The 14691-nt window shown below is 48.7% G+C and overlaps 6 protein-coding genes across 6 annotated transcripts; 1 reads left to right on the top strand and 5 right to left on the bottom strand.

Annotated features, from left to right (window-relative positions):
- Positions 1–372: 372 nt before the first annotated feature.
- On the bottom strand, positions 373–2363 carry F4807DRAFT_445340 (homoserine O-acetyltransferase). Its single transcript, XM_047999730.1, has one exon. The coding sequence runs from the start codon at positions 2183–2185 to the stop codon at positions 611–613; it is 1575 nt and encodes a 524-aa protein (XP_047849384.1). The 5' UTR covers positions 2186–2363; the 3' UTR covers positions 373–610.
- Positions 2364–2704: 341 nt separating this feature from the next.
- On the top strand, positions 2705–4405 carry F4807DRAFT_445338 (uncharacterized protein). Its single transcript, XM_047999729.1, has 4 exons — positions 2705–2725; positions 2800–3395; positions 3459–3744; positions 3800–4405. The coding sequence occupies exons 2-4, from the start codon at positions 2985–2987 to the stop codon at positions 4216–4218; spliced, it is 1116 nt and encodes a 371-aa protein (XP_047849383.1). The 5' UTR covers positions 2705–2725; positions 2800–2984; the 3' UTR covers positions 4219–4405.
- Positions 4406–4500: 95 nt separating this feature from the next.
- F4807DRAFT_314653 (fatty acid transporter) lies at positions 4501–6795 on the bottom strand. Its single transcript, XM_047995108.1, has 2 exons — positions 6598–6795; positions 4501–6535 (listed from the first exon to the last, which is right to left on the bottom strand). The coding sequence occupies exons 1-2, from the start codon at positions 6602–6604 to the stop codon at positions 4623–4625; spliced, it is 1920 nt and encodes a 639-aa protein (XP_047849382.1). The 5' UTR covers positions 6605–6795; the 3' UTR covers positions 4501–4622.
- Positions 6796–8498: 1703 nt separating this feature from the next.
- Positions 8499–9917, bottom strand: F4807DRAFT_314586 (uncharacterized protein). The gene is made up of 3 exons (XM_047995107.1): positions 9803–9917; positions 9580–9670; positions 8499–9459 (listed from the first exon to the last, which is right to left on the bottom strand). The coding sequence occupies exons 2-3, from the start codon at positions 9606–9608 to the stop codon at positions 8658–8660; spliced, it is 831 nt and encodes a 276-aa protein (XP_047849381.1). The 5' UTR covers positions 9609–9670; positions 9803–9917; the 3' UTR covers positions 8499–8657.
- Positions 9487–12410, bottom strand: F4807DRAFT_314564 (heterokaryon incompatibility protein-domain-containing protein). The gene has a single exon (XM_047995106.1). It carries the CDS (start codon positions 12220–12222, stop codon positions 10096–10098), a length of 2127 nt encoding a protein of 708 aa, XP_047849380.1. The 5' UTR covers positions 12223–12410; the 3' UTR covers positions 9487–10095.
- Positions 12411–14091, bottom strand: F4807DRAFT_314563 (uncharacterized protein). Its single transcript, XM_047995105.1, has 5 exons — positions 13696–14091; positions 13579–13641; positions 13481–13518; positions 13318–13417; positions 12411–13230 (listed from the first exon to the last, which is right to left on the bottom strand). The coding sequence occupies exons 1-5, from the start codon at positions 13868–13870 to the stop codon at positions 12599–12601; spliced, it is 1008 nt and encodes a 335-aa protein (XP_047849379.1). The 5' UTR covers positions 13871–14091; the 3' UTR covers positions 12411–12598.
- Between the last annotated feature and the right edge of the window lie 600 nt (positions 14092–14691).

The following is a 14691-nucleotide window of genomic DNA, read 5'->3' as shown; positions in this document are numbered from 1 at the left end:
GAGCTGCCATGTCTGTTCATCGCGACTGCTAGTTTGGTATTAGACGTTTACGAAAGTTGAAATTTTCGATATAAACTCATAAAAGTGACGTAGTTTGAGAAAGGAAATCGAAGGAGCGTGGTAACATGCTCATATAGATGGAATCGGCGTGTGAACGTGCTGAGCTCGTGCCTTCTTAACCTGGTTAATATGAGTGAGCAAGCCAATAATCGTTAAGTGTTGGTGCTTTTTATCTGACTGAACTAGGCACCTCTTAGTTCAAGTTTCCTTGCTCAAGTATAGGTCACCGGGCGACTCTTTCGATATGTATTGGCAGGTTGGCAGGTAGGCAGGACTTCTCAGCTTTCCATGAAAACATTGAAATTATGGTGTGGAATGGTATCTTAGTTTATATATGTATATATACCTACACATTATGATAGCTTCAAGTGAAAGACACGTCCTAGAAGACATCGCGCAACATATAATAGTAAAATTTTAATTGTTGAACTGATCCTATTGTTTTGGAAACCTATACGCCTCCGTATGATATGCCTGGGACTGATCCCAACACCAGTTCATCCATGAATGCCAAATATAAATATGATTGTCGTTGAAGAGGTTTGAAGGCCTATCCTAGGAAGTTCTTAACATTTCCCCCAACATTTTTCAGGTCTAATAAGAATGTGTCATGGCCAAACATGCTCTGTTCTTCGCTCAACTCAACATGAGTCACATTTTTGTTCCCTGTGAGTCGTATTGCGTTGGCGACCTCTCGCTGTTGCCAAGCAGGAAACAAGATGTCACTCGCAACGCCCATGACAAGAGTGGGGATATCCCTCAAAGATGACAACCCCGCAATCAAATCTTTGGGAGGACCAAGATCCCCATGTCCAGATGGGCTTGAATCATCGACACTGATTCCAGGCTGTTCAGAATATGGCGACTCCGGTAATGTTAGACTGCAGGACGGATCATTTGGCGTCGGAGGGGACCCAGACTGGATTCGCTTCTCCCGCTCAGCTCGTCGCTGCGCAGCTGCTTGTTGATTTTCAAGACCTAGATCAAAAAGGTCCATAGCTTTGCTAACGTATAAGAGACTGTTTGGGTCATATGTTAAACAAAACTTCTCGCCCGCGTGGTCTAGATATGTTTCAATGAGAAAGTCAGGACATAAAGCGGGGGGTTTCGTCGGATCCGCCCTCCTACGGCCAAATCGTTGCTCCCACTCGGGCCCGGATCGATACGTTACCGTGGCGATTTCTCTTGCAAGCTTCATTCCAGCATGCGGTGGCACTTTGCCATAGTAGAACCCACGGTTCCAATTGGGGTCCATCATAAGCACTTGCCGTTGCGTGTGTCGCATTGCGACACTGTAGGGGTGACTGCGAGCGCAGCCACTGATGGACACTATGCGACCAACCCTCGAAGGAAATAGCACACCAGCTGCCAGAGATTGCATTCCTCCCATACTAGACCCAACGCTTGCATAGATTTTCTCAACACCTAGATGGTCCAAAAGCCGGAATTGCGCTCGTACCATATCCTCCATCGTAAGTATTGGGAATCGGGTGGCATATCTCTGACCATCGGCCGGATCAATGCTGCTCGGTCCAGTCGATCCAAAGCAACCCCCGATGACGTTTGTACATATCACAAAATATTTGTCAGTGTCCAGACAGGCCCCTGGACCGATAAACTTCTCCCACCATCCAGGTTGCGGGTTACTCTCCGTCGAATGGGCATGTGACGAAGCAGAAAGACCCGTATACAACAGTATCACATTGGATTTGTCCGAGTTCATCTTGCCCCACGTTTCGTACGCGATGTCGAATTCTGGTAGCACGCCACCCCAATCTAACGAGAGAGGATCTTTACAACGAAAGGTCTCTGTGGCGCCGGTGGTATATGCGGGCTCGGGTCCCGTAGATAATGACTTTGCTTCAAGCTTCGCGGACCGGGTTTCTATCGCATCGAGGCAGGGAAATGCCATAGCAGGGTTTGACGCCTCTCCTTGACTGGCGCTGCTACACTTGGAAGGCTGGGATTGGAACAGTCGAACTCCATATTGCTGATTAGGAGTTTTCAGAGAGGATGTTACAGGCCGGGTTCGGAGTCGTGAAGTAGGTGACGGCGCATTGTGAGTTGGCTGTAAAGAAGCAGAAACGCGTCGCAGAGCGGCTGCGCTATATCCCCTAACCTTCATCGTGACACTTTCTTTGGCTGGATGGTGTAGGAGTCCTCAATGGACAGCTATGCCAACCTCGATATATTGGATTTGTAATTCCCATGATAGAAATTTAGTGAGACTAAACCTTGAAAGGTTCTAACTTAGCTGGGTAGCACAGAGGCGAACTTGCGCGATTTGCATGGTGCGACCTCACGTGCTAGCTCTTTAGCTCCCAGTGAGAATAACCCCACTAGCGCCCCACCTACCCTTTTCGCCCCATATGATCCGCATTTTAAGCTGTCGGTTCCCAAAATCCCGGGCCAGTTCATAAATGCAATCGATAACAAGCTACGTAGGTACTTGTTTGGTGCCAATGTACAAAGTTCCAAGCTGCCAAGGTAACAGATGATGTCACAACTAAAATGCTCGACGTGTACGGCGCAGAAAGTCATCCGAATTTGAAAAACGACCAACGGCATAATATATCGGCGTCTGGTTATGCCAATCCCGCCATCTTAGCCACACCTTTACATACGTAGTTGCCGGCAGGCGGAAACGAGGAGCTGACGTTGATAGGTGACACAGCCATCTTTAGCCGCGTTTATTGGCCTCTGAAACGTCCCATTGAGAATAACTGACGTACGAAGTAGGTACTATCTGGGTATTCTCCAGTAATTGTGTAACTTCCATGTTTACAGTTTCCAGAGCATCATAATTGCCCCCGCATATCCTGCACATTCCTTGCCTGCCTACACATTTTCTCCTAACCTTGGCCTATTAAAGTCACCAACTAATTAATCAACTGACTGTAGTTCCACTTACCTTTCGCCAAAACATGATCGATCTCTTCGACATCGCCCTATTCTTTCTGGTCGCAATAATACTTATACCTCGAATTTTTAGCACTAACGAGAGAACTACAAACACTTCAACTATTCCCATCATGATCAACCGCAGAGGAGGAGTCACCATCCCCCGTAGACGGGGTCCTATAGCCCCGGCTCCGGGCCGACACGACGAACAAGAGCCGTCTACCCCTAGCAGCCTCTACGAACCTAGACCTGAAGATATCATTGAGGTGAAGGACATTTTGTCCAAAGTTAGCAACATGCCTCCGGAGCTGGTCGATATGATACTCGATCGCGCTGAGTATTGGGCTTGTGCTGCCACCGTCATCGACTACAGCAACAATCCTCAACGGAAGATCACAATTCTTGGGGCATACCCAGCTGAGGATCAATTCTTGGTTAGTAGAACTTCGTTTTAAATCTAGTTCTATACTTTCAACATTACTTACATTAATCGATAGCTTCGTACTGAACCTCTGGGACTGACCAAATGGTCACGGTCTAACCGAGATCTCTGGAGAGTCGAGTCTGCGCCTAAACGGCTCAAGAAAGAATATGCAGAGTCTGACTTGCAAGAGCTCGTAGATGGTTCTTTCTCCTCGCTAGAGCATCCATTCCGCAAGGTGGTTTTTGACATCGTGAGTTGCGACCAAGGCTGGAGCGGCGATAGGGAAAACCACGGACGGTACACCGGTTCGTGGACTTGGTTTGACGTCGGGTTGGAGCGTTTCGACCAAGAAAACGACTGTAAGAAGCCCGACGCGAATCCCTATGAATAGTTGATGTACTGACCGTGCTTTAGGCGTATCAGAATGTCCAGATCATTTAGGGTCGGAAGACGCAGAGAAAACTCCAAGCATTCCAACTTGTGCAATCCGTCCAATTTGGCCTCCACTAGAAGAAGTCGACGCTGGTGGTGCTCTTATGCGATACCATCATGAATTATTACCCAACCAAGGTCGCCTGATACAACTGAACAAGCACGCCGAAGGAAACTTTCAGCATTATCATGTCGAGTGGTCTTGGGACGACGATGTAGAACCAGAATCGGCAGCAGCGCAAACGTTGGAAGATGCTGGTCGAGGCACAGGTACTGGAAATGGTGCATTCCTTAAGAACTTGAAGCTTGGCGACATGATTACTGTCTGGGGGCATGCCAGATTTCCAGGATGGACGAACAACGTCCAAAAGGTTGAGGTCAAGGTTTACTGGGCGTTCTAATTGCGTCTACTGAGTACGTATGGTGGGAGGCCTCAGCGTACGGTTGTAGGTCTTTTTAAAGAGTCGTTCGTCGGCATCCGCAGCCTCTGCGGTTCACAACGGATACCTAGTATAACGAATTCATCCTTTGCGATTTTATACCCAATTGAGATGGTTGATGAATCATAATTAGAGATGTTATTAGGCCAATACGTGCACTACCGAGTGTAGATGGTAGTCTAGCCTCTCCAAGGGGAATATTGAATCCGCAATATTAAGTCAACGACTTGGGTTTTTATAGGACCGACTACATAGGTATACATGAAAGATAAATAGTATGGAAAATACGGTAACCGAATTGTATGGTTTCATTACAATATAATAGGTGGTTATTTAAGGACCCAGGTATGTATGCACACGTATTATTAAAGACGGACCCTGCCCCCTTTAAGTTCTTGGAGATCCTTTTTCGAAAAAGGAACATATCTCTTCTCACCGGGGGGCAGCCAGTATATCGCATCTGGATCTCCCCCCTTTTCCTTCGCCGCCTTCTCGATAGCGTCCAAGTCGATTCCTTCAGCTCTCAACGGTCCCTTTTGTAGCTTCATCGTCCCCGTGTGTTCGAGCTGCTTAACAACTCTGATGAATATGGGCACTGCGTATCGTGGCAGTTCTGCTAGACAATGCTCCGCCAACCCCTTTAGGTCCAGACCTCGCCCATTCGCTATGTCTTCAGGATTACTAGAAATCCCTTCCGCGGCAACTACAGCAGCGCATCCAGCCCGACCCTCGGAATTAGGCACCGCAACACCGTACACGTTCGCCTCCGCGATCTGCGGGTGCAAACCCACCACATCGCCCACCTCCGTCGTCGACACGTTCTCCGAGTGCCAGCGGAACGTGTCGCCCAGCCGATCCACGAAGAACAGCCGCCCGTCCTTATCCAGCCTCATCACGTCCCCGATCCTCAGCCACAAATCCCCCTTCGCGAACACGTCGCGCACCATCCGCTTCTCCGACGCCGCGGCGTCGCCGTAGTACCTCGGCACGCCGAGCGTGCTTTTGGGGTCGAGCCGGTACACCAGCTCCCCCGGCTCGTCGGCGCCGCACCGCACGGCGAACCCGTCGCGCCCGCGCACCATGTCCTCGGTATCCGGGTCGACGCGGACGCGGGCCTCGGCGGCGCCGTTGAGCAGGTGCCAGATGGGCCCGCGCACGGCGATCGCGCCCCGCGAGAAGTCCCCCCGGTTCACGTTCGCGATGATGCCCATCCCGTCCGTGCTGCTGTAGAACTCGTAGATCTCGTCGATCCCGAAGCGCTGCCGGAACGCCTCCCACACGTCCGCCCGCATCCCGTTGCCCCACGCCATGCGCACCTTGTGGCCCCGGTCTAGCGGCGACGCGGGCGCGTTCAGCACGTACCGGCATAGCTCGCCGACGTATTGGATGATGGTCGCTCCGGATCGGTGGATCTCCGGCCAGAAGGTCTGGTGCGAGAATTTCCGCCCGAGAACCATGGTTGCGCCTGTGGCGAGGATCGGCAGGCAGCAGACCCCTTGCGCCGAGGCGTGGTACAGCGGTAGGCACGTGTACATCTTGTCGTCGCGCCGCAGGCCGATCTTGTTGCTCGACGCCCGCAAAAGCATCGTGCGCGCGCGCGTCACGATCGTGCCTTTAGGCTTGCCCGTCGTTCCCGACGTGTAGATTAGCGACGCGACGTCCGTGGGCTTGGCGCCGGCACGGCGCTCGTCCGGCAGCGGCTCCGCGTCCGCGTGCGCGCCGAGCGAGGCTGGGTCGTAGTACAGCGTCTGCGTGCCGCCCGAACTGAGCTCTTCCTCGACGGGGGACACGAGGTGCCGCACGTCGGAGTCGGCGAGCAGGTACCGCGCGCCGGCGACCTTGACGGAGTGCACGAGCGGGTGCGCCGTCAGGTTGCAGTTTATGAAGGCGATGGAGGCGCCGATGGCCTCGAGCGCGAACCAGAGCATCACGTACTCGGGGCTGTTGCCGCCGTCCAGGGCGACCATCTCGCCCTTCTTGATACCCAGGTCCTTCATGAGCCAGTTGCCGACGGGCTGGATGGCCTGGAAGAACTCGGCGTACGTGTACTCGCGGCCCTCGAAGACGATGAAGACGAGGCCCGGGTCCCGCCGCGCCTGCTCCTCGAGGATGTGGTAGACGTGCGTCTTGCCGTCGCGGATCTGCCGCGCGATGTCGGCTTGCCACCGCGCCGCTCGCCGCTTGTTGCTGCCCGCCTTGATGTCGTTGCGGATGTGGAACCGGGCGTCCAGGTATGCCGCAAGCGCGGCGCTGCCTGCGGCGGCTCCCGCTATCGTTACTGAGGTTTTCGGTCAGCGTTTCCCCTGCGGGCGAATGAAATGAAGGAAATACGCCACTTACATGCCATTTCGGGAATGGGATGCGATCCTCCTATCAGGTACCTATGTTTCAAGCTTCGGTGGAGTTTACTAAATCATAGTATAGCCCATCTAGCGCTAGAAATGCGGTTTATTTATCATTGATACCTGCTCTCATGGCTTTGTTGATGTTTAAAAAGTTGTTAAGTACAACACATTTCTTCTACTGCTCGGTTTATAAAAGTTCTAATAGTCCGGAGCTGAAGTGACAAAGCGATTCAATACCGAGGCACGGCCTTACGAGGTGCGCAGTTAGTAGAGGATCTACGGCTAGGGGCTAGCTAGAGGCCGGGTTTCGGGAATAATTTCCTAGCATAGATTCCGGCTGCACTACACATGTCCGCATAGTGTCGAGCATGCAGGTTTGTAACATCATGAGGTCGCAGTAAAATGCCTCTCAGCAAACATGAACAGCAAAATTATTATGTTTACTAGGAACCTACTCTCGGGGAAAAGTTCGACGCCGTTGCAGTCGCACGAGAAGCGCCATTGACGATGCCGTACTCCCTTTTCATTGACCAATCTTGTCATTATTGAGACGCCACGTTTTTGCGGATCATGCCCGATAGAATAGTGGGTTAGGTGATTAAAAGGGTCCGTGTCTTTTTCTTGGCTCCGTTATGTGAACACAAGGTCTTGTCATCTTGAAGTCTTACTCACGCAGGCTCGGTTAAGTTCAAGACAAATTGAAAAATTATCTGACTATTAATCGGTCTCTTCCAAAGGATTTGCTCCTCGTCTGGTCGAATCTCATTCAAACCGACTCCCTAACTTACGATAAGCGCAGTACCTATGTACTACTAATAGGGGTAGCGATATCTGTGTGCACGGACAGTTATCATGAAAAACTAGCTATTGTAAGTCATTATCTTTTCTGCGCATATAATACGCGTATTATCAGTAACCGTAACCACACCTCAAAAATTCCGTAGAGACACCTCAAAATCCTAATTGGGCTTAGCGCCACTCCACCACCTACACTAATTTAACAGTGCTTTTATCCCACAAACAGAGAAATCCATTTTTAGACTAGCTTAAAGCTATGACATTGATTTTATTGGCTATCCCATCATTAACTCACCATTCATTGGCTGAAAAACGCAAATCCCGAATTACCTAAGCAAAATTACATAAGCTAGATAACCGCCCCGCGCCTAAGTCACTGACATTTTAATGAAACTGAACTGGGTCTTGCTTCAAAGGGTCTCAAGGAATAAATAATATATCATTTCAAAGCCCTCAATTCAAGGAGTCCAATGATATATATTTTACTCAGTTGCATCACCTCTGTCATGTGTCAATATTCTTTAAAGTAAGTGAGCGGTACATTTAGGTGGCACGTGACACCCCTCAACCCCAGCGCACTTGCTTACTCATCCACTGGATTCTTCATGATATCTCTGCCATTATATGTCTGATACAAGTGCAACCTGGATCAATCGAATCCTCTCGCTAATCTCTATCTAATGGTATATACTTTATTTTTCAAATATAAAACTTTTGATATTGCAAGAAAGCTGTTTGAAGCTTGTAAGCTAATTGGTCCAAAGTGGTGTTGAGCTAATTTAAAAACCAATAATCCACTAAACCTAAATGGGATTTTGAGGTGTCTCTACGGAATTTTTGAGGTGTGGTTACGGTTACTGCGTATTATATCGTATCATGATAAAACTTTTCTTTTTATTAGAAACCCTAGTCTTTTCAAAATATCCTGAGCTAGCCTGATGAGAAAGCATGAAATAATGAATGTTTAGTTTCCGAATTGTCGGTAAACGAATAGGGAGATGTACCTAACCAATACTCTGCTGATCGGATTTCTTCCACTAACTAGACTGTACTTCAGAGGTAAGACAACCAATGACTCATTTTGAAGACTGTCATAGGGCATCAGCTTCACCGCAACCAATACCAATATCTCAATGACCAACAGAATTCCTAGAATATGTCTATGCGGCCAATCTGGTATCACACAAGCCACTTGTCTTGCGCTATAAACCCTCAAGTATTCTTACTAACGATGGGGGGATAGACCTGTGAGCAGTATCAATCTCGGAATCGGACAGAACTTGGAAGTGCTCCTGGCACCGCCTTGAATATTCGTGTCTGAGCCTGATGCTGAAGAGCAGGATGTGTAGCCAGCGCGATAGCAAGCAAGAGAGCTAGAACGATGATAACGAAATGTTCCACATGAAAGCCGCTCCGCCAAAGGCTTAAATTAGCCCCATTCTTAGGGGCTAGCGGTCCAACCATCTTCTTCACCGGTTTAATGGCGTAAAGACGCCCGGCTTCGAGCCCTCTCTGCATGCCCGGCAGGCCATCCATGCTCCACGCGTTCTTCTGGGCCCAGTAACGGTCCATGCTCTCCTTCTCGTTTCCGGCGAGATATTTCTCCTCCTTGCGCCTAAAGAAGTCGTAGAGCGTCGTGCGGAACTCCTTGAAGTCGTACAGGGGCACGCTATATCCGCAGGAGGTACCAACCTGGTGGATATCGACCACGATGACGGAGCGTATGCCCGGGATTATCTCGATGTCCTCCCGCTGCACGATGTCGTCGAATTCGGGAGACCCGCTTTCCAGTACCCGCCCTTTACCCCAGAGCCTCAATATGCGCGGCGGGCCCTCGAAGGCGTTAAAGAGAATAGTGACGCGGCCGTTGCCCGGCTCCAGAAGATGCGAGATAGTCTCGTTTCCGGAGCCCGTCATATCGAGATACCAAAACGTCTTCTCGTCGGGGACACCGAAGGCTTGTCCGCCCTTTGGCGAGACATTAACGTGACCTTTCCCCGATAACGGTGCTGTTGATACCCAGAAGATCTTCTGATCAAGAATCCACTTGATGAGAGAGCTAGCAATTGGAGTTAGTGATTTATGTCACAGGAGTGGTGGTTTTTCCACCCGTTCAATTGAGAAGTTCCGACCCCTTCAAAAGCCAAGGAAACAGAAGAACTCTCGGTATATTACATACGTTGGGATAGTTTCGAAGAAGGCACCCATACTGAGATGAAATAGGAACCCGATATATTACAATATGTGGATATGGACAGCTGCTAGATTATCTAGCTTTGTTAGCTAGGAAAACGAACTATATCAGCATGTGAGTCTCCTGGATCAATCGATGAAGGCTACAGTTTCATGTGTTGAATAACTGAGCCCGAAGCCGAAGTTACATTGAATTAAACATGACGTACTAAGCAATTTCTAGGCTTCGTTTCCCGATAGAGGCGAAGGTACGCTGTTGTCTGAGTCAGTTGTGATATCGTAGGTATGCTACGTATCAATGTGGAGACGAGTCCCGAGCTTCCCTATTATCGCTTCTTTATGCAATAGCGCAGCAGGATCTCCGATCTCCAAAGTCTTGGAAGCAAAACATTACCGATACCGGACTAGTTACTTCTCTTGACACTAATGCAATTCACTTAGCCTTCGACTTATCCCGCTGGAGCCAATAGGTGTCCGTCAAGAAGTCTCGGTTATTCTAGGTTCAAACTAACTGGAAGTCCTCCAGCGAATTGAGGAACTTGGCATCTTGCAGCACGGGTTTCCAAACGGAACTCATCTTCTCCGGCCATTTGAGTCTGCTTTTCAATATGTTAGACGTCTGTGTAAAGATGTCCTTGGGGCTACTCCAGGCCAATTCCTCAAAACGAAGATCATCAAAAGACGACGACTTATGCTCAAACCAAAAAGGAAATATTGCTCTTCCTATTAAGGTGTGTCTCCCCTGGCTGGACCGCCTCAAGACAAAGGGACACTGAGATCCCTGGAATAGGACGACGATGTCGTTTCCTTGAAACCCCTTGGGTGCTAGAGAGATATCTGATGACGCACACCCTATAGTATGGTTCCCTCGAATAGGTTCCGGTGGCGTGATCACTCTATCTCGAAGGTCATGTTCGATTTTGTCGAGCATTGCATTTTGAACCAGAGTCATAAGCCGTTTCCCGGCTTTGGTCATGCTCACTCCAGCGACTTTCCCTTCATAAAGGGGTAGATTCCCATCTTTGAACATTTCGTCAAACGTTGCCTTATAATCTCGGCTTACTCCTGGGAAGAGTGTCGTGTCGTCGAAGCTTCTACCTCCAAATCTCTCCTTAAATCCAGAATCAAAACTTGGGGATATATATGGCTTCCAAGCTGTAGCTTCGTCAATGTTCTCGTGGAGTATGCCGAGAACAATGCCTTTCGTCGATAAGATCCCATTAGCATCAGGTGGCTGTTGTATTGGTTTCCATGATGCACCAATTCTATCAACGTCGATAAATCCGTACTTCCAGGAGTTCGTCTTATTCAATACACGATGCTGCGCAAGTTTAGGATCATAGACCCTCCAATCAGGAGTCCAGGAAGGGATATCGGTTGGAGCCGGACGGGACGCCGAGAAGTCAAGGATGTCCAATGACTCCGTTCGGGTGATCTCATATTTGGCAACGTCTTGATATACCTCGGACACAGAACGGTTATAGTCAACCTCTAGTGTGGGTTGATTCATATCCATACCTATGTGCGATACAGGGACCGTTGTGAAACCGAGTATGCCATAGACCAAATCACGGGGGTCGGTCACACCGAAAGACGACGAAAATACCAACGCGTCCAGAAGTGAGACGGGAGCATTCACCGCAGCTCGGTAATGTTCCTTGCGTTGTTTGCGATCGTTCTCGTAGTCTGGTTGAACCAACGTCATAATCGCGTTGAAAGGGGATTTCAAATAGATGGCATCGGTGAAATCCAGGAAGGAAGATTCAGGTTTCACGCCCGCCGTCTGTTTAAGTAGCGCAATGAAGTCCCTGATGCGTTCATAATCTCCCCACGATATCTGGAGACCGCTAAATTGCATCACGATATTTCTAGCGGCGAAGGCCTCCTGTCTCACCCAGGTTCGCTTGAATAAAGGAGGCTCGCACGCCTTAGAGAGGAACAGATATAATCTCTTAAAACGGGCGAGGCAGTCGTCGCTGTGCTTTTGGCTGTGCGACAAGTTTGCGAGAACCGTAGACAAGACGGTACTCTTATTTGCTGACCATCCAGAATTCCATGCAACTACCCTTCCAGCCTTTTTGTAGATTGAAAACATCCGTCCAACTTGTACAGATTTCTCCCTATTGTCAAACTGATTGATACATAGCGCATCGACCCACAGATAACGTCTAGAGTCAGGTAAACGTAGGTGACGCAGAGCAGAGTCGAGATTTTCAGTAATGAAGAACTCGATACCATTTATTTGAATCGGAAGCGAAAAAACCGGCGCACCCCACGTGTACGAAAGTGCTTCATATGGAATCTCGTTAGGGCCGTCTTCCTCGACTATGCCTAAACCCTCATAGGCGATGACATCTGCAACTAAGAGGGTGCAGAGGACCGGCGCATCAAAATGAGTCGCGGGATCGATACGAAGAATTCGAGTTTGCCATGGTCTGATATTTCGGTATAACTTTGCAGCGGCCGCCTCTCGAACCCTCTCCTCGACTGAAGGTAAGGTTCCCTGAATATTGGGCAAGATATGCCCTGGTTCATCGGGTATCGAGAGGTTCCGGACCCAACAAGACGGAGGGCACCCTTTCACCTTGAGTGCTTGTTCCCAAGCCTCCCAACCGCTCGACTTGCTCATCGAAAATGTGCTGAGCCAGTTGGGCTGTCTTGGATTAACGAAAGCAATACGAAAGAAATTGAAGGCCAAGAGAGAGCGGGGCCCCGCTGTATCTGGAGCTGATATGGAACCACTGCCGTAAATATGGCCCCCAAGCTCAACAACAGCTAGTAGCTGAGTTCATCGGCTTACTTGGAGATCTATGAATGAAACATTCTAGTTATATACCTACCTAGGTATGTATCTCAACACAACTTGATAGATAAAAGACCTACTTTGAAAAGCAGCATAATTCCCCTCATCGATCGAGAATACGGACCCCGCAATACGCTAAAATAACTTCAAGTCTCAAAACAGTTCATTGTCTAGGTAATAATGAGACTCAGGTCAACAGCGATTAATTTTTACAATACGTCCTCCGTGGCACAGGGTGGTTTGGCTCCCATAATAATATGTCCTCTAACCTTGCTCCGAATGTTGCGTTGGATATCTTAAACTCGATAGAATTTTGCTGGCTTGTCGCATTGGCCTCCCACGTCGCGTAGGCCGAGGCATTCAAACTCACTCGTCCGGACTGATACTTCCATTTGAATACATCGTCCAGGCCGCAAACCGCATAGTACACAGCCACGGCGTCCCAGACGTAGTGCTTCTGACCGTACCCAATGTTGGTCCGCAAGGCGTAGCCGATAGGATTCTTCGTCACGTCTAATTCAGTGGTGATGCGGGTGCCGATGATAGTATTTTCACCGACGTCGTCCGAGGCGAATGTTAACTTTCCCGGCCACCAGTTCAGCACAGCTTCGGCGAACGTCGCATTATGGGTATCCGTGTTGTATGAATACCCTGCATCGTTGGCTTGCACGACTAGTTCGCGAACCTTGGAGGTGAGCAGCTCCGCGCCGGTATATGGTGATATTTGGTCAGGGCCGGAGTTCATGAGATGGAACATATTGTCGAAGAATCCGATCACAGCGATCGTGATGGAGTTGTCAGCCGATGTTGAGAGGAGATATCGATATGAGGACACTAAAACGGCGAAGCCGAATATTAGATTGAACGCTTATCTAGCACCAAACAATATTAATAATTCGCAAGAAAATAAAAACAACATACCCGGATCCGGGGTTTTACTCCCGTCTCGGATGTCTTCGGTGAAATTGTATGTCAAACCGGTAAGGTAGTCTCCATACTCAGGGTATTCTGGCCATTGTGTCTGCGATGTACGATGAGCATAATCTGGTCACATGTTCTGAATCCAATGTCGCATAGAACATACTAAGTTGTCAACAGGCTTCTGGATTGCTGTTGGCACATCTTCACACATTTAGCTCATGCTCAACCATTGTCACTGAGTATGGATGAGGGTTAGGGTACCTGGATGCCCAAAGTAGGTGTTTATAGCATCAAAGCCCGGACAAGCGTAACGACTATTAATACCTTCATAATACTGTTAGCGATTATGGAAATGTTGCGGTTGCCGAATTTGCACACTTGACATAACACCGATTAACTCTACTTCACCCCAGTTTTGCAGTATATTCGCTAGTCCGATTGCCAGTGGGTCATCGTCAAAATTTAACATGTCCGTGTCGATAATGAGCCGTTTCTTGCCACCCAGTGCTCCCGAGACCACGGCTAGGCCAGTCAACAACGCGGAGGACCTCATTTTGGAAAATGAGATATTTCTAGTCTTATGATTGAACAAAGTGTTAAGGGAAGCTTTGGACGATAAATGACCGTTTACATCCGCGCACAGTGTTTCGGCAAGTATCGACAGGTGTCTGACTGTGACTCAATGTACGAATTTTCGCACCAGAAAGTGAGCCTAGCATACGGCGACGGGACGGCACAAGTTAAATACAGTGTTTAGTCAGTCTTTATCAGTTGCTGCCGGGATGAGATATCTGGGAGTAGAGAATCTTGCAAGATTTATATCGGTGTAATCGCGAATAAGTGGGGGTTTACAGTACCGACCACCCCCATTCCTTGAAGAGTTACTGATAGGAATAGCATACCATGGATGGCTCACTGGGGAAACAAGATTATTTACTGATCTACTTGTGCAAGATTAGGTATAACCAATACGATGTGCATATGATTGCGAAATGTAAAGTACAAGTTTTCTATCCTTGCGTGCCTAGGTATTTTAGCACAAGTAGCAAATCCATATCCGTAGAGTACCATCCACATCCTTACTAACCCCAGAAAGCCCAGTAAATATTTCCATTCGCGGAATACATATCCGACTGGTTTTCTACTATGTAAAATTCTTAGGTACCTAGTTTAAACTGCGGATGAATACACTCAAGCATATCATGATGGCTACTTGCTCTTCATACCTCTACAAGGAAATTGTTCGTGAATGAGACGAAGAAAGAAGGACATTACGAACCCGATTATATACCTAGGTAAGTTTGATATGCTATGAAGACTGTTTCCCTATAGCAATGCCATATGAACCGCAGAAACCAACAACCCTTATAATGC

Source organism: Annulohypoxylon truncatum, assembly GCF_022578515.1.
Source record: "Annulohypoxylon truncatum strain CBS 140777 unplaced genomic scaffold F4807scaffold_50, whole genome shotgun sequence".
In the NCBI taxonomy this organism is placed as follows: domain Eukaryota; kingdom Fungi; phylum Ascomycota; class Sordariomycetes; order Xylariales; family Hypoxylaceae; genus Annulohypoxylon; species Annulohypoxylon truncatum.
This window is presented reverse-complemented; position numbering and strand designations above follow the sequence as displayed.

What these genes read in the sequence shown, in the direction of transcription:
- F4807DRAFT_445340 (XM_047999730.1), bottom strand. Translation starts at nt 2,185, where the DNA reads ATGAAGGTTAGGGGATATAGCGCAGCCGCTCTGCGACGCGTTTCTGCT.
- F4807DRAFT_445338 (XM_047999729.1), top strand. Translation starts at nt 2,985, where the DNA reads ATGATCGATCTCTTCGACATCGCCCTATTCTTTCTGGTCGCAATAATA. An exon ending in CAGCTGAGGATCAATTCTTG is followed by an intron (nt 3,396 to 3,458) that starts GTTAGTAGAACT and finishes ATTAATCGATAG; the next exon opens with CTTCGTACTGAACCTCTGGG. An exon ending in TTTCGACCAAGAAAACGACT is followed by an intron (nt 3,745 to 3,799) that starts GTAAGAAGCCCG and finishes ACCGTGCTTTAG; the next exon opens with GCGTATCAGAATGTCCAGAT.
- F4807DRAFT_314586 (XM_047995107.1), bottom strand. Translation starts at nt 9,608, where the DNA reads ATGGGTGCCTTCTTCGAAACTATCCCAAC. An exon ending in TTCTTCGAAACTATCCCAAC is followed by an intron (nt 9,460 to 9,579) that starts GTATGTAATATA and finishes TCCAATTGCTAG; the next exon opens with CTCTCTCATCAAGTGGATTC.
- F4807DRAFT_314564 (XM_047995106.1), bottom strand. Translation starts at nt 12,222, where the DNA reads ATGAGCAAGTCGAGCGGTTGGGAGGCTTGGGAACAAGCACTCAAGGTG.
- F4807DRAFT_314563 (XM_047995105.1), bottom strand. Translation starts at nt 13,870, where the DNA reads ATGAGGTCCTCCGCGTTGTTGACTGGCCTAGCCGTGGTCTCGGGAGCA. An exon ending in GTTAATCGGTGTTATGTCAA is followed by an intron (nt 13,642 to 13,695) that starts GTGTGCAAATTC and finishes AGTATTATGAAG; the next exon opens with GTATTAATAGTCGTTACGCT. An exon ending in AGAAGCCTGTTGACAACTTA is followed by an intron (nt 13,418 to 13,480) that starts GTATGTTCTATG and finishes CGTACATCGCAG; the next exon opens with ACACAATGGCCAGAATACCC.